The 22,832-nt window shown below is 39.6% G+C and overlaps 19 protein-coding genes and 3 non-coding genes across 22 annotated transcripts; 12 read left to right on the plus strand and 10 right to left on the minus strand.

Annotated features, from left to right (window-relative positions):
* Nucleotides 1–2: 2 nt before the first annotated feature.
* On the minus strand, nt 3–75 carry EROM_100010. Its single transcript has one exon. It is a non-coding gene; the product is annotated as a tRNA-Asn (tRNA).
* An 85-nt stretch (nt 76–160) lies between these two features.
* Nucleotides 161–478, plus strand: EROM_100020 (60S ribosomal protein L23A; the record flags this gene model as incomplete). Its single annotated transcript, XM_009267043.1, has 1 exon — nt 161–478. One exon carries the CDS (start codon nt 161–163, stop codon nt 476–478), a length of 318 nt encoding a protein of 105 aa, XP_009265318.1.
* A 73-nt stretch (nt 479–551) lies between these two features.
* On the minus strand, nt 552–1,826 carry EROM_100030 (signal recognition particle GTPase; the record flags this gene model as incomplete). The annotated part of the gene is made up of 1 exon (XM_009267044.1): nt 552–1,826. The coding sequence occupies one exon, from the start codon at nt 1,824–1,826 to the stop codon at nt 552–554; it is 1,275 nt and encodes a 424-aa protein (XP_009265319.1).
* A 54-nt stretch (nt 1,827–1,880) lies between these two features.
* EROM_100040 (ribose 5-phosphate isomerase) lies at nt 1,881–2,531 on the minus strand (the record flags this gene model as incomplete). The annotated part of the gene is made up of 1 exon (XM_009267045.1): nt 1,881–2,531. One exon carries the CDS (start codon nt 2,529–2,531, stop codon nt 1,881–1,883), a length of 651 nt encoding a protein of 216 aa, XP_009265320.1.
* A 106-nt stretch (nt 2,532–2,637) lies between these two features.
* Nucleotides 2,638–3,744, minus strand: EROM_100050 (26S proteasome regulatory complex protein; the record flags this gene model as incomplete). Its single annotated transcript, XM_009267046.1, has 1 exon — nt 2,638–3,744. The coding sequence occupies one exon, from the start codon at nt 3,742–3,744 to the stop codon at nt 2,638–2,640; it is 1,107 nt and encodes a 368-aa protein (XP_009265321.1).
* Nucleotides 3,745–3,810: 66 nt separating this feature from the next.
* Nucleotides 3,811–3,883, minus strand: EROM_100060. Its single transcript has one exon. It is a non-coding gene; the product is annotated as a tRNA-Val (tRNA).
* A 73-nt stretch (nt 3,884–3,956) lies between these two features.
* EROM_100070 (hypothetical protein) lies at nt 3,957–4,739 on the plus strand (the record flags this gene model as incomplete). The annotated part of the gene is made up of 1 exon (XM_009267047.1): nt 3,957–4,739. One exon carries the CDS (start codon nt 3,957–3,959, stop codon nt 4,737–4,739), a length of 783 nt encoding a protein of 260 aa, XP_009265322.1.
* Nucleotides 4,740–4,761: 22 nt separating this feature from the next.
* EROM_100080 (DNA-directed RNA polymerase III subunit C34) lies at nt 4,762–5,469 on the plus strand (the record flags this gene model as incomplete). The annotated part of the gene is made up of 1 exon (XM_009267048.1): nt 4,762–5,469. One exon carries the CDS (start codon nt 4,762–4,764, stop codon nt 5,467–5,469), a length of 708 nt encoding a protein of 235 aa, XP_009265323.1.
* A 77-nt stretch (nt 5,470–5,546) lies between these two features.
* Nucleotides 5,547–6,533, plus strand: EROM_100090 (translation initiation factor IF3 subunit 2; the record flags this gene model as incomplete). The annotated part of the gene is made up of 1 exon (XM_009267049.1): nt 5,547–6,533. The coding sequence occupies one exon, from the start codon at nt 5,547–5,549 to the stop codon at nt 6,531–6,533; it is 987 nt and encodes a 328-aa protein (XP_009265324.1).
* Nucleotides 6,534–6,548: 15 nt separating this feature from the next.
* On the minus strand, nt 6,549–6,956 carry EROM_100100 (hypothetical protein; the record flags this gene model as incomplete). Its single annotated transcript, XM_009267050.1, has 1 exon — nt 6,549–6,956. The coding sequence occupies one exon, from the start codon at nt 6,954–6,956 to the stop codon at nt 6,549–6,551; it is 408 nt and encodes a 135-aa protein (XP_009265325.1).
* Nucleotides 6,957–7,075: 119 nt separating this feature from the next.
* Nucleotides 7,076–8,635, minus strand: EROM_100110 (T complex protein 1 subunit gamma; the record flags this gene model as incomplete). Its single annotated transcript, XM_009267051.1, has 1 exon — nt 7,076–8,635. One exon carries the CDS (start codon nt 8,633–8,635, stop codon nt 7,076–7,078), a length of 1,560 nt encoding a protein of 519 aa, XP_009265326.1.
* A 193-nt stretch (nt 8,636–8,828) lies between these two features.
* Nucleotides 8,829–12,254, plus strand: EROM_100120 (DNA-directed RNA polymerase subunit beta; the record flags this gene model as incomplete). The annotated part of the gene is made up of 1 exon (XM_009267052.1): nt 8,829–12,254. The coding sequence occupies one exon, from the start codon at nt 8,829–8,831 to the stop codon at nt 12,252–12,254; it is 3,426 nt and encodes a 1,141-aa protein (XP_009265327.1).
* Nucleotides 12,255–12,392: 138 nt separating this feature from the next.
* On the plus strand, nt 12,393–12,749 carry EROM_100130 (CCAAT binding transcription factor subunit A; the record flags this gene model as incomplete). The annotated part of the gene is made up of 1 exon (XM_009267053.1): nt 12,393–12,749. The coding sequence occupies one exon, from the start codon at nt 12,393–12,395 to the stop codon at nt 12,747–12,749; it is 357 nt and encodes a 118-aa protein (XP_009265328.1).
* A 91-nt stretch (nt 12,750–12,840) lies between these two features.
* EROM_100140 (exosome RNAse PH-like protein) lies at nt 12,841–13,407 on the plus strand (the record flags this gene model as incomplete). Its single annotated transcript, XM_009267054.1, has 1 exon — nt 12,841–13,407. One exon carries the CDS (start codon nt 12,841–12,843, stop codon nt 13,405–13,407), a length of 567 nt encoding a protein of 188 aa, XP_009265329.1.
* Nucleotides 13,408–13,540: 133 nt separating this feature from the next.
* On the minus strand, nt 13,541–16,018 carry EROM_100150 (putative P-loop ATPase/acetyltransferase fusion; the record flags this gene model as incomplete). The annotated part of the gene is made up of 1 exon (XM_009267055.1): nt 13,541–16,018. The coding sequence occupies one exon, from the start codon at nt 16,016–16,018 to the stop codon at nt 13,541–13,543; it is 2,478 nt and encodes an 825-aa protein (XP_009265330.1).
* Nucleotides 16,019–16,101: 83 nt separating this feature from the next.
* On the minus strand, nt 16,102–16,476 carry EROM_100160 (U1 snRNP-specific protein C; the record flags this gene model as incomplete). The annotated part of the gene is made up of 1 exon (XM_009267056.1): nt 16,102–16,476. The coding sequence occupies one exon, from the start codon at nt 16,474–16,476 to the stop codon at nt 16,102–16,104; it is 375 nt and encodes a 124-aa protein (XP_009265331.1).
* Nucleotides 16,477–16,560: 84 nt separating this feature from the next.
* On the plus strand, nt 16,561–16,642 carry EROM_100170. Its single transcript has one exon. It is a non-coding gene; the product is annotated as a tRNA-Ser (tRNA).
* A 70-nt stretch (nt 16,643–16,712) lies between these two features.
* On the plus strand, nt 16,713–17,915 carry EROM_100180 (sterol O-acyltransferase; the record flags this gene model as incomplete). The annotated part of the gene is made up of 1 exon (XM_009267057.1): nt 16,713–17,915. The coding sequence occupies one exon, from the start codon at nt 16,713–16,715 to the stop codon at nt 17,913–17,915; it is 1,203 nt and encodes a 400-aa protein (XP_009265332.1).
* A 90-nt stretch (nt 17,916–18,005) lies between these two features.
* Nucleotides 18,006–19,361, plus strand: EROM_100190 (1-acyl-SN-glycerol-3-phosphate acyltransferase; the record flags this gene model as incomplete). The annotated part of the gene is made up of 1 exon (XM_009267058.1): nt 18,006–19,361. The coding sequence occupies one exon, from the start codon at nt 18,006–18,008 to the stop codon at nt 19,359–19,361; it is 1,356 nt and encodes a 451-aa protein (XP_009265333.1).
* A 50-nt stretch (nt 19,362–19,411) lies between these two features.
* Nucleotides 19,412–20,905, minus strand: EROM_100200 (kinesin A-like protein; the record flags this gene model as incomplete). Its single annotated transcript, XM_009267059.1, has 1 exon — nt 19,412–20,905. The coding sequence occupies one exon, from the start codon at nt 20,903–20,905 to the stop codon at nt 19,412–19,414; it is 1,494 nt and encodes a 497-aa protein (XP_009265334.1).
* Nucleotides 20,906–21,138: 233 nt separating this feature from the next.
* EROM_100210 (hypothetical protein) lies at nt 21,139–21,795 on the plus strand (the record flags this gene model as incomplete). Its single annotated transcript, XM_009267060.1, has 1 exon — nt 21,139–21,795. The coding sequence occupies one exon, from the start codon at nt 21,139–21,141 to the stop codon at nt 21,793–21,795; it is 657 nt and encodes a 218-aa protein (XP_009265335.1).
* Nucleotides 21,796–21,897: 102 nt separating this feature from the next.
* EROM_100220 (inorganic pyrophosphatase) lies at nt 21,898–22,731 on the plus strand (the record flags this gene model as incomplete). The annotated part of the gene is made up of 1 exon (XM_009267061.1): nt 21,898–22,731. The coding sequence occupies one exon, from the start codon at nt 21,898–21,900 to the stop codon at nt 22,729–22,731; it is 834 nt and encodes a 277-aa protein (XP_009265336.1).
* Nucleotides 22,732–22,832: the final 101 nt, after the last annotated feature.

The raw sequence follows: 22,832 nt of genomic DNA on the forward strand, positions 1-22,832 counted from the left end.
AACGCCTTTGGAGAGACTCGAACTCTCGATCTTTCGGTTAACAGCCGAACGCGGTAACCACTGCGCTACAAAGGCCTATGAAGTTAGACAGACGCACAGACTACCGAGTCTCAAGACATTCGTAATAATCAGACAAAAAACACTCCATCGCTTCACCCCAATGGATGCGCTAAAAAAGAATTCTGGCCACTCTAGAAACCTCGTCCCAAAAGTCCCGAGAAACACTCCTAATGACATAATACTATATGCTCTCACAACAGAGAAGGCCGCAAGATGCATGGATCAGTTCAACACCTTGGTCTTCTATGTGGAGAAAACCTCCACCAAGCCGGAGATTAAGAAAGCCATTACTGAGCTCTATGGGTTCAAGGTCAAGAAAGTCAATACCCTGATAAATAAGCATGGGAAGAAAGCATATGTCCGATTCGATGAGAAGGATGCAGCCCTTGAAATTGCTAGTAGAATAGGTGCAATCTGAATTAAATTTATTTTTCAGCTTTATATTCTCATTTGATGGCAAATTTATCATCTTCGTTAACAAGAGAAGAGAATCAAGAGGACATAAGGCTATTCACAATATCTTCTGACCCTATATTTGACAGATCAGAATTTGACTGCCCGACGCCCAAGAACAAAATAGGTGCATGAGAGGAGAAGGCCATGTTCAAAATCTGTCCTATTTTGTTATCCACAGTGTCAACCTTAGTAAGAAGTATACTGTCGATTTTTCTTGATTGTCCTGCATCTCCAATAGCCTTGTTAAATTCTCTAATGTGATCCAAGCTGTCAGATCCAACTAATGCCTCTCCTACATATATGATATGATCGGGATTATTGATCTTTATAAGTTTAGTAAGAGAAGCCATTAGATTTTTCTTGTTATGCATTCTTCCGGCTGTATCAATCAGAATAACGTCATATCCCTCGTGCTGGGCTTCTTGAATGGCACATCTTGCCACAGATGCATCATCTTTTCCATATCCTTTTTCATAGAACCCGACTAGATGACCACCAAGCTTGAATCTCTCTACATGAGTCCTAAGCTGCTCAATGGCACCTGCTCTGAACGTATCGCATGCAGCTATATATACCCTAAACTTGTTTTGCAACAACCAATAGCATATCTTGGCCAATGATGTGCTTTTTCCAACCCCATTAACACCCACAAAACAAATAGAAAACACTCCTTTGTGCCTCTTTATTTTATCCAGCATCCTTTCATGATCTACAGACGGAATAAGCCTACTAAGAACATTTGACATCTTTTGTTTAAATGCTTTTTCGGATATACTTTCTAACCCCTCTTCAGCCAACTCCATCGTGATGTTATCCACAAGTGTTTTCGTTATTTGAGAGCTTACATTCTTGCTTATCAGATGTGTAGTCATCTTGTCTTTCAATTCGCTTACTTGTATTTCATCCTTAAACAATCCAAATGCCTTTTGAACTGTTGCTTTTCTAATCACTTCAACAAGATTACTAATTCCACTTGAGGATGTGGAATAATTCAACTCCTCCTCGTTTCCTGCATCCTCCCACTTTCTTCCCTTGATACTATTTCTTGTTTTCTTTTTGCCTTCGACTATTTTCGGCTTATTTCCACCTAGGTAATCATCAATGATTGCTTTGAGATTGGGAGTCCTTGACAGACTCAAATACACAATTGGGCCTCTGATCTCGTACTCCATGACCTGATCCCGGATCTTCCTCAATCCAATAAGTTTAGACGTGTCCAAGGATGCTATTATTTGATTGAGATGATCGGGTGCTTTACCTTCTTCGTGAATGACTAGCCCTCTCTTGTTGAATACACAAAAGTACCCCATTAAGGGCTTAACCTTGGCAGTTTTTTAAGGCTATCGACATGGATCCCAGCACAATTATTCTCTATCTTCTTCTACAATTATGGTCCTTCCATTAGACATGAACAGTCCGTGTTCTACAACACCACAGATGTGTTTACATTCAGATATAAAACCTGCATTATATTCAACATCAACTATGCAGTTTCCTAAGTCAGTAATCAATGGACCCACCTTTCCAGTAGCTTTTCTCACTAAATGATTTAATCCATACTCCTTGAGGACTGAAACGAACTTCATAAGAGACATGGGAATAATTTCAATGGGAACAAAACAGCCATCAAATCTTTCTTTATATTTACAGCTCTGAACTATTATGATGGTCTCTTTAGCCATGGAATGAAGCAACTTTTCTGTAGTCAAGGCACCTCCTCCACCTTTAATCATATTGCCGTTTTTGTCAAAGTAATCTGCTCCATCTATGTATAGATCTAGGGCTTCATGAGCCAAAGGATTTGATACCATAAAACCTTTTTCGCTAAGTTTCAACGCTGTCTGAATGCTTGAAGGAACATATACCACGTCTTTATCCAGTGCCCCTATGTATCTTTCAATAGTAGTTCCTGTTCCAACCCCAACCACTATCTTATTCTTGGTACATCCTTGCCCCATGTGACTCTGCCAAAACAAAATTATAAACCATAAAAAAGGAGAAGTCTCCAATAACATGAAATACCTGTAATTGTATATAACAAACACTTCCTGTCAACTTTAATACATTCTTCGGCATTCAATCAATAGATATTAGCAGATATAAAGATCAAAAGACGTGGATTTACTTAACATACTTCTTGATTCGACGCACAACATCACATCCATATCCAACAATACTTGATGCATCCTGTCCCTCTCGAGAAGTTACTTCAATAACTCCGGAAATGCGATCTATCTTACCCCACAGGCGACCTTCAACTATAAATTCTCCAAGATCTTGTTCAATATATTCCACACTCACCCCAAATGTTTGTGCCATATTCTCAAGCAACATCAACCGGTAGCTCTCAAGGACCTGCCCATATACACGTAGCCTCATTTCTCGACAAAACAAATTTACAAATCTCCCGACAAATACATCATCCTGAAGAGATTTACAGAACAGATACAAATCATTCATAAAGTTTCCATAGTTGCATTCAAATAGTGAGGTTGCCAGCTGCACTCCAAGCTTCTCCGAACTCCCCATTACATCACTGCACTTAAGGATACGTGTTTCGATTTCTTTTCTTTCGAATCCGAGGAGGCCACAGAATACCATATATCGCACAGCTCGTGAATAGTTCATTACTTCGCTTGATTCAAATGATGGCAAAACCTCACTAAACAAGACACCCGCATCCTTGAACTCTCTTGCCATCATCTTGAATAATCCTTTGTACACCTTATATCTATTTCTTCTATCCCAATCACATCCTCTTTCGTATGTATCATCCGCTACCTTAATACTCTCCTCGACAATCTTTTTATTTCCCAAAATCAACCCCATTCTGGCCTTACAAAGGAAAATGTCCATCTTCAATGACAATGACATGTCATCTCTTATAAGCTTTCTCATCCACTCAAATCCGTTCTTTGTATCCATTACCTGAGAATATAATTCAGCAATCCTCCGATCAACTTCGCTTCTATATGTCTCGTTGTCCGTCTCCTCCTTTCGAAGCTCTTCAAGCTCTTCGATTTTCTTATTCTTGCAATTAAGTAGCGATTCCATCCTATCATGATCTGGCCTCAGCACACCCTTCTCTACAAGAAACTTATAAAGATCATACATGCACTTATCAACAATAAGCTTCTCAAGCTTTTTCTTAGCTTCAGGCTTACCCAACTTTGTTTCATGGATCAGGTCATGGACAAACAATGTCGGCTCTTTGAAATCAAAGTCCATGGGTACACGACCAGCCTCGATTTTAACACAAACACTGACACTAGCATTAAAAAAGGAAATGAAAAATGCTTTTGCTCGGGTTCGAACCGAGGACCTCATCCGTGTGAAGGATACGTGATAACCACTACACTACAAAAGCTCGTTTCTTCCTATATCCATCACCACCTGTAACTGTTCACTATCATTATATCTGTTAAGAGCTTAATCCCTTAATGGACGACACAATTCAAGTGTACGAGGAAAACCTAAAAGAATTATACAAGATGAAAGATGAAATAAAAAGCATGCTTTTTCTTGACGATGATCTGGAATGTCTGGGCCATTATCCGACTGTGTGCTGTATCATTACATCACTAAATGGGGGAATAATGGAGGAATTACAAGATAATCCTCATGCCATAGAAATGGAAATGATAATCACCATCGGGAGATCGTTAGATCCAGATGAAAGAAAAGATCTTATTTCAAAACTCGAAAAGATCAAGGCTGTTGCTATTGAGGTAGATGAAAACAGGGATATTCTTAGAGTTAGACTTAAGTATCTTCACAATTTATTAGGTGATGATCTTTTCTTCAAATTTATCACGGAAGTAAGAAGTATTTTTCTTTTAACAAGAGCAATTCCATCAGAAGTAATGAAGTACGGCACTAAGACATATGGGTCGCCATTATTATCCCAGCACCCATTAGTTGCTAAGGCGTCTCCTAAAAACCAAGAGAAGCTTCTCAGAAAGCTTTGCTGCAAAGTTACAATTGCTGCCAAGCTAGACTTCTGTGGAAGCAACTTTGAGACGGACTTTTCTAAGCAAATGGAGGAGGTTTTTAATAATCTTGAAAGCAATTCAAAGCAAGAAGGATCTGTTCTGAGGGTCCCACTTGCAAGAAAGGAAACAAGACGTGGTGGTATAAAGGCAAGACGTAAAAGGAGCAAATCCTCACCACAGAAGAGAAGGAAGTTTTCGAAGCTCGAGCCCGATGGGAATGATGAATCATGACAAAGGAAATTTTCATCCCATGATGAAAAGTGTCTTAGATTTCATAAGAAGTCGTCCCGAAGGTGTAGTTGAGGAGGACCTCTCTTTGGAGTTTCCTAAGATGTCGAAAGTAGATATTGCAAGAGAGTTGAATGAATGCCTTAAACGCCAAGAGATTAGCCTCTTTAGAGATAAAGGAGTTCTGTATTACAAGCCATCGCCGGTCAATATAGATGACTATGAGCTTACGATATATAACTTGGTGAGCCAAAGTGGAAATGAGGGCGTTTGGTTGAAGGTGATAAAGGACAAAACCAACATGCCGCACAATTTGATTGGAAAGGTCCTTAGAAGTATGGAAAGCAAGAGAATTATCAAATCCGTTAAATGCCTTAAGAACAATAGAAAGGTTTATGTTTTGTATGATGAAGTTCCTTCTGAAGAAATCACAGGAGGTATATGGTTTCAGGACAATGACGTAGATGCAGAATGTGTGACTCGAGTCTTAGAAATTATACAATTATTTCTAGAGAAAAGATTGAACGGAAACCTAGAACTTCCAGAATACGAAGATAATCCGGCCCTGGAAGAAATAATGAGCTATGTTAAGAATCTCAATATTCTGTCTGTTCCCTTAAGAGCTGAAGATCTCGAAACATTGGTAGATATACTTGTATTTGATGGCAAGGTGGAGAAACTCCACTCAGGGTCTGTCACTAGGTATAGAGCCCTTAGGCAAGGTGCTGAATAAACTTCGTACACTAAAATAAAAGCACCTGGGCTATTCCGAAATTTTTGCTTATTTTCAATTTCTCTTACTGGGGATAAATGGATGATAGGCTTCCGGTAGAAGGCGAAGGATATTTCCTAAATATAAAATGCCACGAGAGACCTATAACAGAAGTTAAATTCAATCATGATGGAGATCTAATATTTACAGCAGGGAAGGACTCTATAGCTACACTTCTTCGTGATGATGGCTCTGTGATCGGGGAATATAAAGGGCATCGAGGATCTATCTTCTCTCTTGCCATAGATAACAAAAGTGATGCCTTGATGACAGGAAGTGCAGACCAATCCGTTATTCTGTGGGATGTTCCTACTGGAAAAATGAGAGCACAAATCGATATTGGAGCTGTAGTTAAAGGCTTAGACTTTTATCGGGATGGGACACTGTGTTTAGCATGCAGCGATGAAACAATGGGAAAGACGCCTTTGATTGGAATACTTGATACCAGAAGTGGAAACTTCAAGAAAGTATTCATGCCTACTTCATCCCCCGTGAAGATATTACTAGATATCTCAGAGAACTTCTTAGTCTATTGTGATTCAAAGGGAGGGATCATCTCTGTAGACCTTAGAAACTCACAGGTTATAAAGAGTGTAAATGCCCACACTTCCAAGATAAACAATATTAGGCCAAGCAGATGTAGAACATTCTTCATTACAGGTTCTACGGATTCCCAGTCGAAAATCATTGATTTTCTTGATCTCTCTGTCCAGAAGACATTTGTATGCGAAGAGCCTGTGAATTGTGCATCTATATTCAATACAAATGACAAGGTTATTTGTGTTGGAGGAATCAATGCAAGAGATGTAACCACAACCAAGGGAAAGTCCTCTTTTGATGCAAACTTCTTCGATGTGGTGACATGCGAAAAGATCGGATCATATAGCACACACTTCGGAACAATAAACTCCGTAGATGTCCATCCCTCCGGAAGGCTTTACTGTTCTGGGGGTGAGGAGGGGACTGTCAGTATCCTAGCATTTGGACAGGATTTCTTCAAAGCCAACTTTACTACCTTCAATTAAAGCAATATACGAAAGCTATTTAATGTATTCATGGTCTTTGAGGCCATTTTTTATGGCGATGCTCCCGTCCGGATATCTGATCTCTCTTAGCCCCGAAGGAAATGTCTTTTCAATCTGCCCGTTTGAAAACTCGTAAGTAATCACCTTAGTTTTTGCATCATACAGGTATCTGTATTGATTGCTCTTAACAACATATGTAGACCCATCCTTAAGATAATACCTGGTCTTGTTTTGGTGTTGATCCTTATGCATGACTTTTTTGGCCTCCAATGCTTTTCTATATTCCTCGTTGAGCTTTCTAAGCTTAAGAACTTCTTCCTTGAGTATGTCAACCACAGAAATGTTTCTGTTTTCTTCCAACTGTTTCATCAATGCATCGATAGAATCAATCTTTTCTTTTATGTTTTCTTGCATGAAAGTCATCCTACACTTATGTGGGGCAACACTGATTACACGAGGTTCGCATGAAAGAATTAAAAAGGTCCACGGGTAGAGAAGAGAACCTTTAAAAGGTTACTTGCACTAAAACTTAGATATTTTATTCAGCGCTTACTTTCGATTATCCCATCAATTCTTAGAAGCTGTGATACAGCCTCGATGGCAGATTTGATGCATTGGCTCTTTACTGCATATGGTTCGAGCACAAGATTTCTTGTATCGACAATCTCTCCAGTTATTCCATTAACTCCGTAAAAAGAATCTTCTTCATGCTTTTTCTCTAGCAAGGTGATAGCTTCCAGAGGATTGAAGACCCCAGAATTTTCAAGGAGTATAGAAGGGATGATTGCTAATGCAGAAGCTACTCTTGAAAAAACCTCTGCTTCTATCTCATCATCTCCGGCATTCCGTATCAGTTCGCGTGCCATTGCCATCTCCACAGCACCACCTCCCGGGCAAAGCTTAGGACTAATGAATATACTCTTTGCAACCTTGACTGCATCCATGAAATTCCTCTCAAGCTCGTTAAGAATATCTTTTGTTGGGCCACGTATCACAACGCTACAAGCTTTTGGATTTATGCATTTGCTGAACTTGCAGTAATATTCTTCACCATACTTAACATACTCAAACAGCCCACAAGAAGTCCCGACATGCTTTTCTTCAAGATCTTCGGGCCTGCTTACCGATCGTGCTCCACATGCCTTACTTAGCCTAGAAATGTCAGTCTTCTTTAATCTTCTGAGTCCTGTGATGTTGTTTTCGAAAAGAATAGACAGAGCAAGATCGCTGATACCTTTCTCGCATATTACAATATCTGGCTTTACTGCAACTATTTTTTCACACATCTCGCGAACTTGCTCTTCTTCAATCTCAAGCGCTCTAGTAAAATCATTGTTTTTGGAAAATTCATAACTTGTCTGACTTTCTCCCTTTTTGTATTCAAGAGGAGATTCAATTATAATAATTCTTGGGTTCTCAATGACTCTTCTCATTTGAGGATGTATGATGTCCTTATTGATAAGTATTCCATCCATTACCTCAGACTCCATGAAGTTTCCTCCAAGGATTTTCTCTACCTTCATGTTGCTTTTGAGGTCACACCTATTCTCCTCCTTTACATAAATCTTTTTCACAGCTTCCAGAGCAAGTCTTCCAATAGGAACCTTGAGAATGCTGCAAACCTTCGACACTACGCTCCCATTGATAATTTCGATCCTTGCTTCTTCACTGCAGTCTAGAGACACGGATGTTCCATCAATTGCTTTGATACAGGTCTCTAGGGCTTTACTCAATGCATTGCATATTCTTATTGGGTGGATATCCTTATCTAATATATAGGTCATCTCATTCAGAATCTCGGCTGCAAGAAGTATGACAGATGTTGTTCCGTCTCCCACTTCATCATCCTGAGTCTTTGCAAGTTCTATAAGAGATCTTGCTGATGGATGTGCAACATCAAGCTCCCTAAGAATAGCATTTCCATCATTAGTAAGTTCTATCGAATTTATCTTTGTTAACACCATTTTTTGCATTGCCCGGGGCCCAAGACAGGTTCTTATCACAGAAGATATGGTCTTTGCAGCCATTGCACTTTCATTCTGAATCTGTGCAGGCTTGTCAGGTACAAGGATGTACATCTTTCTCGGAATTGGCTTCTGCATTTTTGGGGCTCTATAGATTCCCCTAAAAAATTGTTCTGGTTTTACAAGCTTTAATAGTGTAGCCGTGAACTTGCAGTGACAATTCCAAGCTAGTCTCCAGCCCAAAGCCTTAATAAGGATTTAATGGTTACAGATCGTCAAGGAGCGTTTTCATATTTCCTTGAATTTATTTTTTGAATGTTCAAATCCCTCAATGGAGTCTATATTCACAAAGGAACATAGCTGGTCGATAATATCTTCATTCTTTGAGCAAAAAGGGCTTGTTAGGCAGCAGCTAGATTCCTTTGATCAGTTTGTTAGAACAAAGATGCAGGAAGTTATCAATGAGAATCCGGCAATAATTGTCCAGTCTGCTCCCACTGCAGGAACTGAGATTCAAAAAAGAATAACAGTTAGATTCGGGCAAATATATGTTTCAAAGCCTCCTATCTACACCGAATCTGATGGAAGGACGATTACTGTGTTTCCCAATGAGGCTCGTATAAGAGACTTAACATATGCATCTCCATTATTCATCGATGTCATAAAGGAAACGGTGTCTGAGCTAGGGGTTGTTGACAAACATAAGTATTCAAGGGTTCCTTTTGGGTCATTGCCGGTGATGCTAAGATCGTCATACTGCGTCCTGCATGGACTAGGGGACAAGGACCTTATTGATCTTGGAGAATGCCCATATGACCAAGGGGGATACTTTATTGTGAATGGGTCTGAGAAGGTTATTGTTGCCCAAGAACGAATGGCTAGCAATACTGTTTACGTATTCAAAAAGGCACAGCCTGCAACATATACGCATTATGCAGAAATACGTTCTGTTCCGGAAAAAAGCTCTAGAAACCCAAGCACTTTATCTATGAAGCTATGTAGATCTCCCGGGGCGATAAGGGTTTCTCTGCCATTGGTTAAGCAAGACATTCCTCTCTTTGTTCTGTATAGAGCACTAGGGTTTTTATCTGATAAAGAGATCATCGACCATATTCTTTATGAAGATGATGATGAGATGTTTGAGCTTTTGAAGGAAAGTATTGAGGAAGGGACGGTTGTCCAGGATCAAAATGTAGCATTGGATTATATAGGAAAGAGGTCTGCACCTGTAGGAACACCACAAGAAAAAAGGATAACAATTGCAAGAGACCTATTAGCAAAAGAGGTTCTTCCTCATATTGGAACCCAAGAATTTTGTGAAACTAAGAAGGCATATTTCATTGGATACATTGTCCAAAGATTATTACTTGTGGCATTAGGAAGAAGAAATCCCGATGACAGAGATCATTACGGAAAGAAGAGGATGGACCTAAGTGGTCCATTGCTTGCATCTTTATTCAGGACCTTATTTAAAAAGTTATGTGCAGATACAACAAGGCATATGCAAAAGTGTATAGAGAATGGCCGGGAGTTTAACATAGCTCTCGGATTGAAAGCAAGCATAATCACGCAAGGATTCCGATATGCTCTGGCAACGGGAAATTGGGGAGATCAGGCAAAAGCCATGCAGACCAGAGCTGGGGTTGCTCAAGTTCTAAACAGATACAATTTTGTCTCAACACTCAGTCATTTGAGGAGAGTCAATACACCAATTGAAAAGGAGGGAAAATTGGCAGCACCCCGTCAACTTCATAATACACATTGGGGTATGGTTTGCCCTGCTGAGACGCCGGAAGGGCAAGCATGTGGACTTGTGAAAAATTTATCTCTAATGGCATACATTTCTGTTGGATCATCCTCAGGGCCGTTAATAGAGTTTCTGGAAGAATGCGGAGTTGAGTCACTTGAGGAAATATCTACTCTACAGCTCAGCACAGCAACCAAGGTCTTTGTCAACGGTGTATGGGTTGGAATTCACTCTGACCCTGTGTATCTGATAAAATCACTTAAGCTGTTGAGACGAAGCCTTGAAATAGACAAAGAGGTCAGTATTGTCAGAGACATTAGAGAAAAGGAAATCAGAATACAGTCTGATGCAGGAAGGCCTTGCAGGCCCTTAATGGTCGTTAGGGACAATAAGCTTGTAATCACAATAGAAGATATCAGGAAACTAAGAAGAGGAGAAATTAAATGGGACAACCTGATTGGAGAAGGATTTATTGAGTTTCTGGATGTTGAGGAGGAAGAAATGTCCATGATAGCAATGAGTACTAAAGTCCTTAATGACGAGTGCAAGAATTCTTCTGACGTGAAGATATCCTATACACACTGCGAGATTCATCCAGCATTAATACTAGGAATCTGTGCCTCAACTATTCCGTTTCCTGATCACAATCAGAGTCCTCGTAACACCTACCAGAGTGCTATGGGTAAGCAAGCGATGGGGATCTATGCAACAAATTTCCTACTAAGAATGGACACCTTGAGCAACATTCTGTTCTATCCTCAAAAACCTCTTGTAACAACAAAAAGTATGGAATACCTCAGGTTCAAGGAACTACCATCTGGCCAGAATGCTCTAGTTGCAATTGCGTGCTATTCTGGGTACAACCAGGAAGACAGTATTATCATGAACCAAAGTGCTATTGATAGGGGTTTATTCCGAAGCTTCTTCTACAGGACATACACCGATCAAGAGTCTATGTCAAGGCCTGGAGTTAATGAAGAGTTTTGTAAACCTAACAGGGGAAGTGTTTTAAGGATGAAGAACCTGAACTATAACAAACTGGATGAAGATGGACTTATAAGTCCTGGAGTAAGGGTCACGGGGGATGATGTTCTTATTGGAAAGATAACGCCTATACTGGATCCTGAAAGAAGTACTAAAGAGGCGCCTGTATATGTTTATAAGGACAGTAGCACTGCAATGCGTAGGACAGAAACAGGAATTGTCGACACGGTTATTGTTACAAACAAGGATGGTTATAAGTTCTCTAAGGTCAAGATAAGATCGGGAAGAATTCCTCAGATGGGAGACAAATTTGCATCGAGACATGCCCAGAAAGGAACTATTGGAATTACTTTGAGGCAAGAAGATATGCCATTCACCTCGGATGGAATAGTTCCAGACATAATTATAAACCCCCATGCCATTCCCAGTCGTATGACTATTGGACATTTGATTGAATGCCTCCTTGGTAAGGTTAGTGCGATGAGTGGAGAGGAAGGAGATGCAACACCATTCAGTGGAATGAGTGTTAATGAAATATCCACGAGACTGAAATCTTACGGTTTTCAGCAAAGAGGATTAGAAGTTATGTATAATGGGATGACTGGGAGAAAGCTTAGAGCCCAGATATTCTTTGGACCTACATATTACCAAAGGCTCAAGCATATGGTTGATGATAAGATACATGCTAGAGCACGCGGGCCTCTTCAGATACTTACCAGACAGCCTGTTGAGGGGAGATCCAGAGATGGAGGGCTTCGATTTGGAGAAATGGAAAGGGACTGCATAATTTCTCATGGCGCCTCGGCCTTTCTAAAAGAGAGATTGATGGATGTGAGTGATGCATATTCCTGTTACGTTTGTAATCTTTGTGGACTTCTTGCAATGGGAGGAACCAAGGTGAATGAGTGTAAGGGCTGTAACAACACCACGAATGTTAGCATGGTTGAGATTCCATATGCCTTCAAGCTCTTGATTCAAGAACTTATGGGAATGAACATTGCACCTCGAATTCGCTTTGAAGAATAAAACTGTTTTCGTTGTTCTGGTTGCTGTGTGGTGTTTGCGAGTTTCATCATGTATCTAATTTCCTCATGAAACCGTCTTTTTGAAACCAAAGATCTCAAAACAAAGTAGGTTTATAAAATGAGTAGGGATTTAGAACCAATGGATGAATTTTCGGAAGGACTAAGGCCTACAGACAGGTCTCTTCCAATAGCCAATATATCAAAGATCATGAAAAAACCTATTCCTAAAGAGGCAAAGGTTGCAAAGGATGCAAAAGAGATAATGCAAAAATCAGCAGGAGAATTCATAGCTATAATAACATGCCGGGCGAAGGAGATATGCGAGTCAGAGGCCCGAAAAACTGTTACTGGGGAGGATTTGATAAGAGCAATGGATGAGCTAGACATGCCATACTATGCTGAGCTTGCAAGAAAGTATTATATTCAGTATAGAGAGCTTGCCAAAAACGAGAGGGTCAGGAAATATTCGAGAGGCTTTGACTATGGTAAGCAGTAATCATGGAGTGTGGTGTTTAAATAAATCAATTAAATTGGTTGTTTTATTTTAATGGAAAGGATTTATTCCAATCGTCCAATACCCACCGTAAATGAGCAGAATAAAGTCAATGATAGGCGTGATTCCCCACTGCACTGGCTCTTCGAGGTTTTCTTACAACAACACAACTGTGTTCTGTATTGTCCATGGGCCATCAGATGCCATATCCAGGCACGAGGACCCAGAAAAGGCCTTTCTAGATGTAAGATGGAAGGATATGGTGCTTATCAACGGAAGAATTTACGATAAATACTTCTCAAGAGTGGTTGAAAGAGTTATTTCCAAAAACATCATCTTGGAACTAGATGCTTGGAAGACAATACAAATAATCTTCAACGTTGTAGGAGAAGCAAGAAATGCCTTGTTTTGTGCTGTAAACGCAGCACTTTTGGCACTTGCAGATGGAGGAATTCCACTAAAATCTATGTTTTATGCTAGTAGTTCGTTTACGAACGAAGAAGAGGTTGTAGTTTTTGATAATGACGAGAATGTGATAGATAGCCATTCATTCGAAGCTATTTCAAGGAAAAATATAGAAAGTGCAAAGGGTTTTCTCAAATATGTTAAGGAGGTACAGACTCATACTTTAAGGTCCAAATTTCCTTTTTCTCCTGTCTAATATCTGTGCTTGTACTATTATTGGATCTAGGGGTGCTATCTCATTTTTGCCAAAGGGAATATTAAAATATAAGTTGTTTCCTTTTTATTCTTTGTGTTTGTAGGACAGAAATTAGAAGAGACCCTATGTTCTCTTAATTCATTATATAATTTCTTTCAATGTCTTCGAGGAGAATTGACAACACTTTAGTCAGGATATTATTAATTTGAAACGGTTTTAGAGTAAGAAGCTCTGCAACCGCATCAATGCTTTTGTTCTGGCATCCTACCATCAACAAAACCGACTTCCTAAGAACCGACAGATCCTGATTGAGTTTTCCATAGAAGTACATCCTAGATATATCTGGAATAATATCTGTTACAAGATTCAAATCTATCTTCCCTGCAGCTGCCATTCTTATCCTAGAAATATCATCAGATGAGAAGTATGTTGCCCGCCCTCTTCCCACAATGGAATTATTTAGAAGAGATAAAGACAGAGATGGTCCAAGCTTTTGGAAGCTGTTTGAAAGTTGTCCAACAAATCTTGCCATGAAATTTTGATTGTACCCACGTATTCTATCATCTTCATCGTGATTTAGAGATCTAATGAAAATCCCAGAATGCTCTCCTGTTTCTTGTGTAACCGTTTGTTTTATCCCCACGGGAATAAACTTGCTCTTCTCCCAGAATCTACACAAAGACTCCGTTATTCCAAATGAAGCCCCGATCCATCCCACCTGAGGAATCAGGATGTCATCTATTCTATGTAAAAGAACATTTTCCCCCTCATTTTTCTTCTTCATTAGATAAATATCTTTACTATGGCTAGAAAGATGGTTGATCAGTAGATTCAAGGACATTGTTCCATATCCCATGCCAACATATTCAGGGTGAACAGCTATCCTAACTATCCTGATTCCATATGTGTCAAGAAACGATGGGTCCAGGTGTTCTTCAGATACAACCCAAGGGATTAGATTCCCTTCTCTCAAATGTTCTGTTCTTGCACATTTACCTTCAAACGAAATTTGGAGAGAACAAATGACTTTTGGTATGTCCTTTCCGTTATCTTCTACGGGGGTAACAAGAGCGAGTATCTCATGCCTCGGGGAATCTGCTAATATCTGAAGATCATTAGGACTATTTCTGTAGTGGGAAGAAATAAACAACGAGAACATTCCATTCAAGAATTTCTCTGCAGGAGGTTTTCCTGAAAAGAGAACACTCTTGTCTACGTAAAAAAGCTTACACTCTGCTGGGATTGGGCATCCTTGAATCTTTGGAACAGTTGTATCCAACAGCAGTACCTTATATAACCAGTTCTCCACAGGATCATTTTGGCCATACCTGATAGACTCCTTCATTGCCATCTCTTTGTATACAAAGGAATTCGTTTCAGCACTACTCTTCCTAAGTGTCTCAGACAACTTGACAGAAAACGCCCTTCCTGTCCCTTCGTATCCATTTATCGTTGTAGCCATTATAACGAAGTTTGGAAATATCAGTCCAGTAATATACGTAAGAGGAATTGCTGCAGCCTCGTCAATCACGATAAGGTCTGGATAGTACTTAAGCTCATTCATAGGATTGAAGTATTCTATGATCTGCTTTCTTCCGCCAATGAACTCGATCTTCTGCATAAATCTCTTATTTCCTCTAAATTGATATATAATTTTGAAGTCGACATACCTTTTATATCCCAATCTTTCAAGCCCAGCAATAAGAAACAGAAATACTGTCTTGACATTCTCTATTGCTGGAGATGCAATGTATACGGAAAGAAGCCCAAGATTCACTGCCTGAGCTATTGATATTCCTAGTGCAGCAGACTTTCCTCTTCCCCTTGATGCAGTGATAGAGAAAATTGTTCTGCTTTCTCGTGCCTCCAAGGCTTTAAAAACTTCTTCGATTATGTATATTTGGTCCTTAGTCCTTCCTAAACTTTTCAAACCCTCAGCATTTGAATCATCTGGAGCTTCAGCCGTCATTCTCTTTCCATCAACCTTGGGGCCCTGGATATCCAACTTGCTTATATTATCCAGTATATTAAGCTGGTCATCTAAGAACAATGCGAAATTCGAATTCAATAATGATTTGAACAGCCTTTTGTTGTATCTTGGCTCGAACTCTCCGATTTTCTCATGAATGTCGGACTTACGGGATACAAGAGTTTCTATAGAATGGGTACTATCCAAAAGTAATATTATAGCTCCTCCTCCTCTCACCGTTTCCATACTTGTTGCTATTAAATTAGGAGATAGAGCTTCAAAGTCTTGTAGTATCAGCATATCGACAGTTCTACCCAGAATCCTCTCACTTTCTTTATATTCAATAAATTCTATCTCATTACCTCTTATGAAGAGTGCTAGATCATCCTCAGACTCCTCTTTTTCCACTTCATTCTTCTGTCTTTTGCCATAGGATTTCCGTCCAGCCTTTCTTGTCACATCATTCTTGTGGCACCAAATTACAGTTTCTACAGCGCCGTTCGTATTCCTCTGCAATATCCTATGGATGGTTCGAAGCTGAGACTTTGCATGTTCTCCTAGTAAAACAACAAAAGATCTATGGTTTCTCCTTCCATTCGCTTCAAAAAAACTTTGAATCCTCCCATCGCATAGAAACGTCATCAATGAAGGATTATTTCTAACGAAAATATTTAGGTAGATGCTGAATAAGAAATTACACTCAATGAGATATGGTCTTTATCTAATCATGTGTACTTCTTTATCGCCTCAGTGATGTTCTCCGGAAAGTTTTTTCTGTCTTGAAAATCAAATCCAGATGGGAGTTTAAACCCAAACGGCTCTTCAGGTAGATCAAGGCCCAAATAAAAATCTCCTGGAGGGAGTGAAAAGCAGGAACCTTGTTTTTTTTCAAGGTCTTCCTGCTCTATTCTTTTATCTTCAGCTTTTATGTCACGAAGAATGGACGCCATTTCAACAGCCACCTCTGGTTTCTCGAATATCTCCATGTAGTAAGCTTTTCTCATCAGTTTATGCTTTGCGCCTTGGAAGTGTATCCTTCTACTTCTTAGCTTATCGTTCAAGAGTGTTTTGTTACAGAATTCGCAAAAGTACTTTGCCATATAGAGGATGGGAGGCTTTTGATAGTGCTTATCAAAAGAATTCCATAACCAGGAGTACTCGGAGGGGATTGAACAGGATATTATGACTTCGTAGCAAAGTGGTTAACGCGGTAGATTGCTAATCTATTTCCCTCTGGGAGCGCGAGTTCGAATCTCGCCGAAGTCGTTTTTTCTTTTGCAATATATCATATTTCTCGAGTAGTTTCATGTCAAATAAAAACCCTTGTTTATCCCTGATGAGGAATAACATCTGCGAACCTCCAAGGAATGCTTCCTCCCATTCATTGTCTGTGCATACCACAGAAAAGGTTGTAGGTAGGGGCGAAATGCACGGATTGAAAAACCTAGCCGTAATAATTGCTTTTCTAAGTGTTGGAAGATTCATAATAGACAACAATAGAGAGTTCGGGTTTCTTATGTCTCTGCCTCTTCAAACACTTTCTATAATGGAGTGTTCCTGCTTTCTTTTAGCGGTCCTCATGAGTTTTGTCCGATCACTCCTTGGGTTTTATATAGAGGTAAGGAAACTTGGGGTTCCATACATATATTTGAATTTAGGCGCCTTTGAGGCATTTGTTGCATATTTGAATCTAAACTATATCAATCGCATCTATTCCTCAGGATGGTCCATGATACTCAATGTTGTTTACACCGCCAAGCTAATTTCGTTTCATTTAGTTGTAAGGGAGCTTAGGAAAGACAAAAAAGTTAATGTAGCAAAGAGGTTAGGAATCAAACATTTTTTGTACTTCTTAGTTGTTCCCACCCTCTGTTTCCAGCTGGACTTTCCCATGAGAACCAAAAGAAATATCAAGGGGATTCTTTTGAAGTCTATCCAGCTTTTAATAGGCTTTCTTCTTTTTGTTCTTGTAATGGACCAGTATGCAATACCCAGTATATATCGAATTATTGATTTTGAAGATATAACAACAGTAATTGAAAACATAATCAACTTTTCGATAAGTACTATAATTCTATTTTTGATATTTTTCTATGCTGTGTTCTATTGCTTTCTGGACGCTGTTGCAAATTTAACATTATTTTACGACTCATGCTTCTATCAGGAGTGGTGGAATGCATCTTCTGCAAGGGAATTCTGGGCTCTATGGAACAGGCCTGTGTATCTGTGGTTCAAAAGGCACATATATGCCCCGTTGGTCAGTAGAGGAATGTCCAAAGAAAAAGCAGGTCTAGTTGTATTCACCGTGTCCGGATTGATCCATGAGTATGTTGCCTCTATTTCGATAAAGAAAATCACGGGATGGTTCTTTATAACAATGCTTCTTCAAGTTCCTCTCATCCATGTCACAGAGTCATTTAGAAAACGATTTCCTAGCCTAGGAAACTTCTTTTTCTGGGGGGCTTTTTGTGTCATTGGCCAGCCCTCTGTACTGCTGTTATACTACAGATCTTTGTACTTAAAAGAGTGCCACACATAGAAGTATGAGCTTAGATACATTGGTTTGAATTAAATAGTGTTTATTTTGGAGGTAGTCAGATCTATAAAAAATAAATAAATAAGCCTAAGAATGAAGGAAACGATACTGAGGAGAAGAACATTTTTACATGATGCAATAGACATGGTGAGTATGGGAAGCCACACGCTTGAGAACGATGACTTCACAAGATGCTTCCAGCCAACATCTGCAATGGAAATGGATTCGAGTGGGATATTTTATACATTCTCTTTTGTAATAAGATACTTTGTTTTGTTTCCAATAAGAATGGCGTTTCTTGCCATATGCATGTTAATTTTTCTATTGATGATACTCCGAGCAGTACTTACCAAAAAGAGTGAGCATTTGGAAAATGCGCTGATGTTTGGAGCCAAATCTCTGATGCTTGCGATGAATGCAAGAGTAAACCATATCGGGGAAAAAAAGAGACATGACGGGCCTCATGTATATGTTTCAAACCACACATCGTTTGTAGACTTCTTTCTTCTCAGTAGTCACGAGTTTCCTCATGCCTGTGTTTCAGAAAGGCATGGTGGGTTGTTTGGGCTCTTGTTTAAATCGATTCTGATAAGAAATGGCTCTATTGCATTCAAAAGAAGCGAGAAGGTCGATAGACAGCTTGTTGTGGAGAAGGTCAAGGAACATGTGCGTTCCGGTGGAGCACCCATGGTGATTTTTCCGGAAGGAACATGTGTAAATAACAAATTTTCTGTGCTTTTTCAGAAGGGCGCTTTTGAGCTTGGAGTAACAATATACCCGGTAGCTATAAGATTTCGAAGGAGACTGTTTGATCCCTATTGGAATAGAAGAAGTCATGGGTTTGCAATGCATGTATTCTATCTTATGACTAGATGGAGACTTGAGGCGGAGGTTGTATGGATGAAGCCCGTCTCCATAATGAAGGATGAATCCCCTACTCAGTTTTCTCACAGGGTCAAAACTATGATATCTAAAGAAGCTGGGCTGAAAAATACATTATGGAACGGGTTTCTCAAGAGTAGTCCTGCTATCAAAGACAGAGAGATCCTAAGAGAATCTTATTTAATAACGTATGAAAGGGTTGTATCAAACACACTGGACAGGATCAATTCTCTTGACATCGAGCAAAATAGATTCTATTTGTATGATAGCAGCATTGACTTTTCATCATTAAGAAGCCATTCCTACTTTGAATCCATGATACCCTACAAGAAGTTTTTAAATGAAGTTTTGAAGGAGTATTTAAGGCTCAAGGAGCTTCCTCAAAAAGAATTAAAGTTCTTACTGGCCAATCACAAAAGGGAGGAAGGTTCTCTTAGGGACTCCAAAATGGAAACGTTTTGCAGCTGCAAGCCTAGGAAAAATCAAAAAATAAATAGCCTAAGAAGAAGAGGCAATCCACTTATGTCTTGTAAGTACGAAAGCTGTACAAGCCATGGCCTAGGATAGATGCTTCTACTTTGTGCCACATAAAATAAATCCCGACACTTATCTTGTGACTATCCAGAGACAATACTTGTTACTTTCCGCCTGATAGAACCGAGCTTACACTGGCCAACTTTGTCTGCAAATCTAAGTGAACATATGGTTTCACTAAAATGGTCTGCATCGGGTGAGATATTGACAAGCATGATAGTCCTGGAGTTTCCAGATAAAAAGCTTTGCAGGAGATGTGTAAGCTTTGAGTTCCTGAAGGGAATATGGCTATCCTTCCTTAGAATGGAGTTAAAGACATCTCCCAAGGCTGATAGACTTTTGTTTATGCTCTGCGTTTCCTTTAACCTAATTCCCTCGGCCCTAGAGACACTTAGCCTTTCAGACCCTGCCAGATCTACAAAAACCATGGCGCCTTCCTTTTGTTGCTTCAAGGCTTCATTGTTCATTTTTATCCTCAAGATATAAACAGCATGGCTTCTACTTGACTTCGAGTTGCATTTAGTACTTCCAACACTCCTTCTCCTTGCTCCATCTTGGAACAATCTAATGGCATCTGATATATTATGGATAGGTACACTGATACAGTTCATGTTTATATTTACATCTTTATGGACAATCGTGACTTTTTTCATGTCTTCAGAAAACAGATCCACCACATCCTCATTATATATTTCCACATAGCTGCATGTGATATCCAAGCCCCATCCATCTTCCTTCAGTTCCTCAATAATACAGTATACATCCTTCAGTGCTCGAACAATCAGCCCTGGATCTCCATCAACGCCTTCCATAGTATATGTCTTTCCGCTTCCTGTCTGACCGTATGCAAACACACACACACTGTACCCCTCTAATACAGACTGAAAAGTTGATTCCATCTCTCTATATACGCACTTTTGGGTTGCATGGGGTCCAAACACTTTATCAAATGAAAATCCGTGCTCCTTGCTATCTGTACTAATCCTTAGATATCCATCTGAAATTTCTATTCTCGATCCGTGGTGGTTGGGAGTATTGGGCCTTATCCGGCAAATTATCTGAATGGAACCTTTGAGAACCATTATTTCATTTCTAAGCTTCGATATGGTTTCTTTATGCTCTAGACATTCCTTCTTGATTTCTTCCAATTTAGAAGCTTTTTCTTTGTACATGTTTAGACGACATTGCATCTCTGAATTGACTCTTTGGAGATGATCATTCATAGATAAAATCCTAGAGAGTTCTTCCTTCATCCTTTGTATTTCACTATCCTTTCCTTGCAACATAGCATTGATATCCTCCACATTCGATTGTCTTGAATTGATATTACTATCTGAAGCTTGTTTCAGTCTCTCTATTGCAGACTCTAATTCCTCTATTCTTTCAAGAAGCTCCGACTCTCTATTTCTTGTAGACCTACTGCATCCGTTGTATCCACAAGTTCCAGGTGTACATATCTCTAGCAGGATGGAGTCTTTCCTGATTCTGCTGGATGGGTTTCCATCGATGTTTTCCTTGATTTCACTGAAGACTTCTTTTATTTCATCTATCCTATGCTGAATTCCTGGCCTTACCATTCAAAGGGCTCAAAGGTCCATGCATTAAGTTTATCTCCATGGATTACCATGCGTTTTAACATTTCTAGGGTTGTGCAAAGTGCTATTCTCATAGGCTGCTGTGCTGACATCTCACAATCCAGTAATCTGATCGAAACGACATGTCTTAAATCCCTGATTATCCAATGACTAAAAGCTTCGTCCAACGGTTTGCCTTTTTTAGAATCATATATCATTCTTTTCTGGCCCTGGGGATGAAGTGCTCTGCGTGCCAAGTAGAAATAGGTGGAAATATCAAAGCTCACTATGCTTCGGAAGTGCACAAGATAAATGTCAAGAGGCAGATTTATAATGCACCTCCAATAACAATTGAAGAAATCAATGCGGACCAGCCAAGCGACGATGTGTCCCTGGAGATTAACGGCCTCGATGCTGAAGAAAGAAGTTCCAGGATGTGCTCTAAAAAAAGAAGCCCTTCTAGGCAGGGAGGTACCGCCTCGGGATCAGTGTGCTTGTTCTGTGACCTTCCAGAAGGCACTATTCACTATAAGAGCCACGGGCTATCTGATGAGGAAATAGCATACATCAACAACAGGGTCTGTTATGTATGTTATGAGGCCTTCAGTGACTATGATGGTCTTAGGAGACATATTTCTTCAGGGAACCACAGAAGCGCAATGACTGATGGCGTGAATCTCATACTAGAAAATGGGAAGGTTATTCAAGGGAGAGCCCGCTCTAGAGTTAGGGAGGAAGAGCTCATACAGAGATCTGAAAGGGCAAATAGAATTACTGTAGTGAAAAGCCTAATGAAGGAGGATAAGAAAGGTATTATGAAAAACAAGAATCAGCTAAAAATTTCGCTTTCGATGAATTATCAACCACGATTTAAGCCAGACTGGATGCAATAATATAATAGGACTTTAAAACGTTTTGAGTGACAAATGGGGGCTATTGTTATTACTCAATGGTGTTTCAGATATTATTTAAAAATGTTTGGACCTTACCCCATAATGGTAAACTATTCAACAGTGAGAGTAGGAAAGAAATACTCGCCTTCATTTAAGGTATATGTAGCACAGGGTGGGAAGATAGTTTCCCCATTTCACGATGTTCCCTTGTATATGTCAGAAAATAGGGATGTTGTATCTGTGGTCAATGAAATTCCCAGGTTTGAGAACGGGAAGTTTGAAATCAATAAGGAGGAGAGATTTAATCCAATAAAGCAGGATTCTAAGAACGGATGGCCAAGATTTGTAAAGAATGTTTTTCCTATGAAGGGATACCTATGGAATTATGGCGCCTTACCACAAACATGGGAGAATCCTCATGAAATTGACAAGCACGTTGGAGCAAAAGGTGATAATGATCCTCTGGATGTCATTGAGATAGGAGCAAGGAGAAAGGAAATCGGAGAGGTTTACCAAGCAAAGGTCCTCGGGAGTATTGCATTGGTTGATGAAGATGAATGTGACTGGAAAGTAGTAGTTATTGATGTCAATGATGAAAAGGCTAAAGAAATTAATGACATTGAAGATGTTCGGAAAGCTTACAGGGGGTTGCTTGAGCAAACGATCTTTTGGTTTGAGAACTACAAAGTTCCAGATGGGAAGAGTAAGAACAGTTTTGCTTTAGATGGAAAGTACATGAACAAGGAGTTTACTGTAAATATCGTCAAAAGTGCTCATGAAAATTGGTGTGGGATGGTGAATTCCAAGGGCAATGATTCCATTTGCAAAGAAAATTCTACCTTGATGGATAAGATCGATCCTCCAATGATTTCCCATGAAGAGTTGTCCGACGAAGAGGCTCCTGAGTATATCAACCAATTTGAATTCATTAAATGATGGCTTGATCTTTATTGTGCTTAACTCTCTTTAATCTTTTTCCTTCTAAAACATGGAACAATAAACCCTCATGGAGACTCAAAGAAATGGGCTTTTTAGCA

The sequence above is a fragment of the Encephalitozoon romaleae genome, chromosome X (assembly GCF_000280035.1).
Source record: "Encephalitozoon romaleae SJ-2008 chromosome X, complete sequence".
Lineage (NCBI taxonomy): Eukaryota > Fungi > Microsporidia > Unikaryonidae > Encephalitozoon > Encephalitozoon romaleae.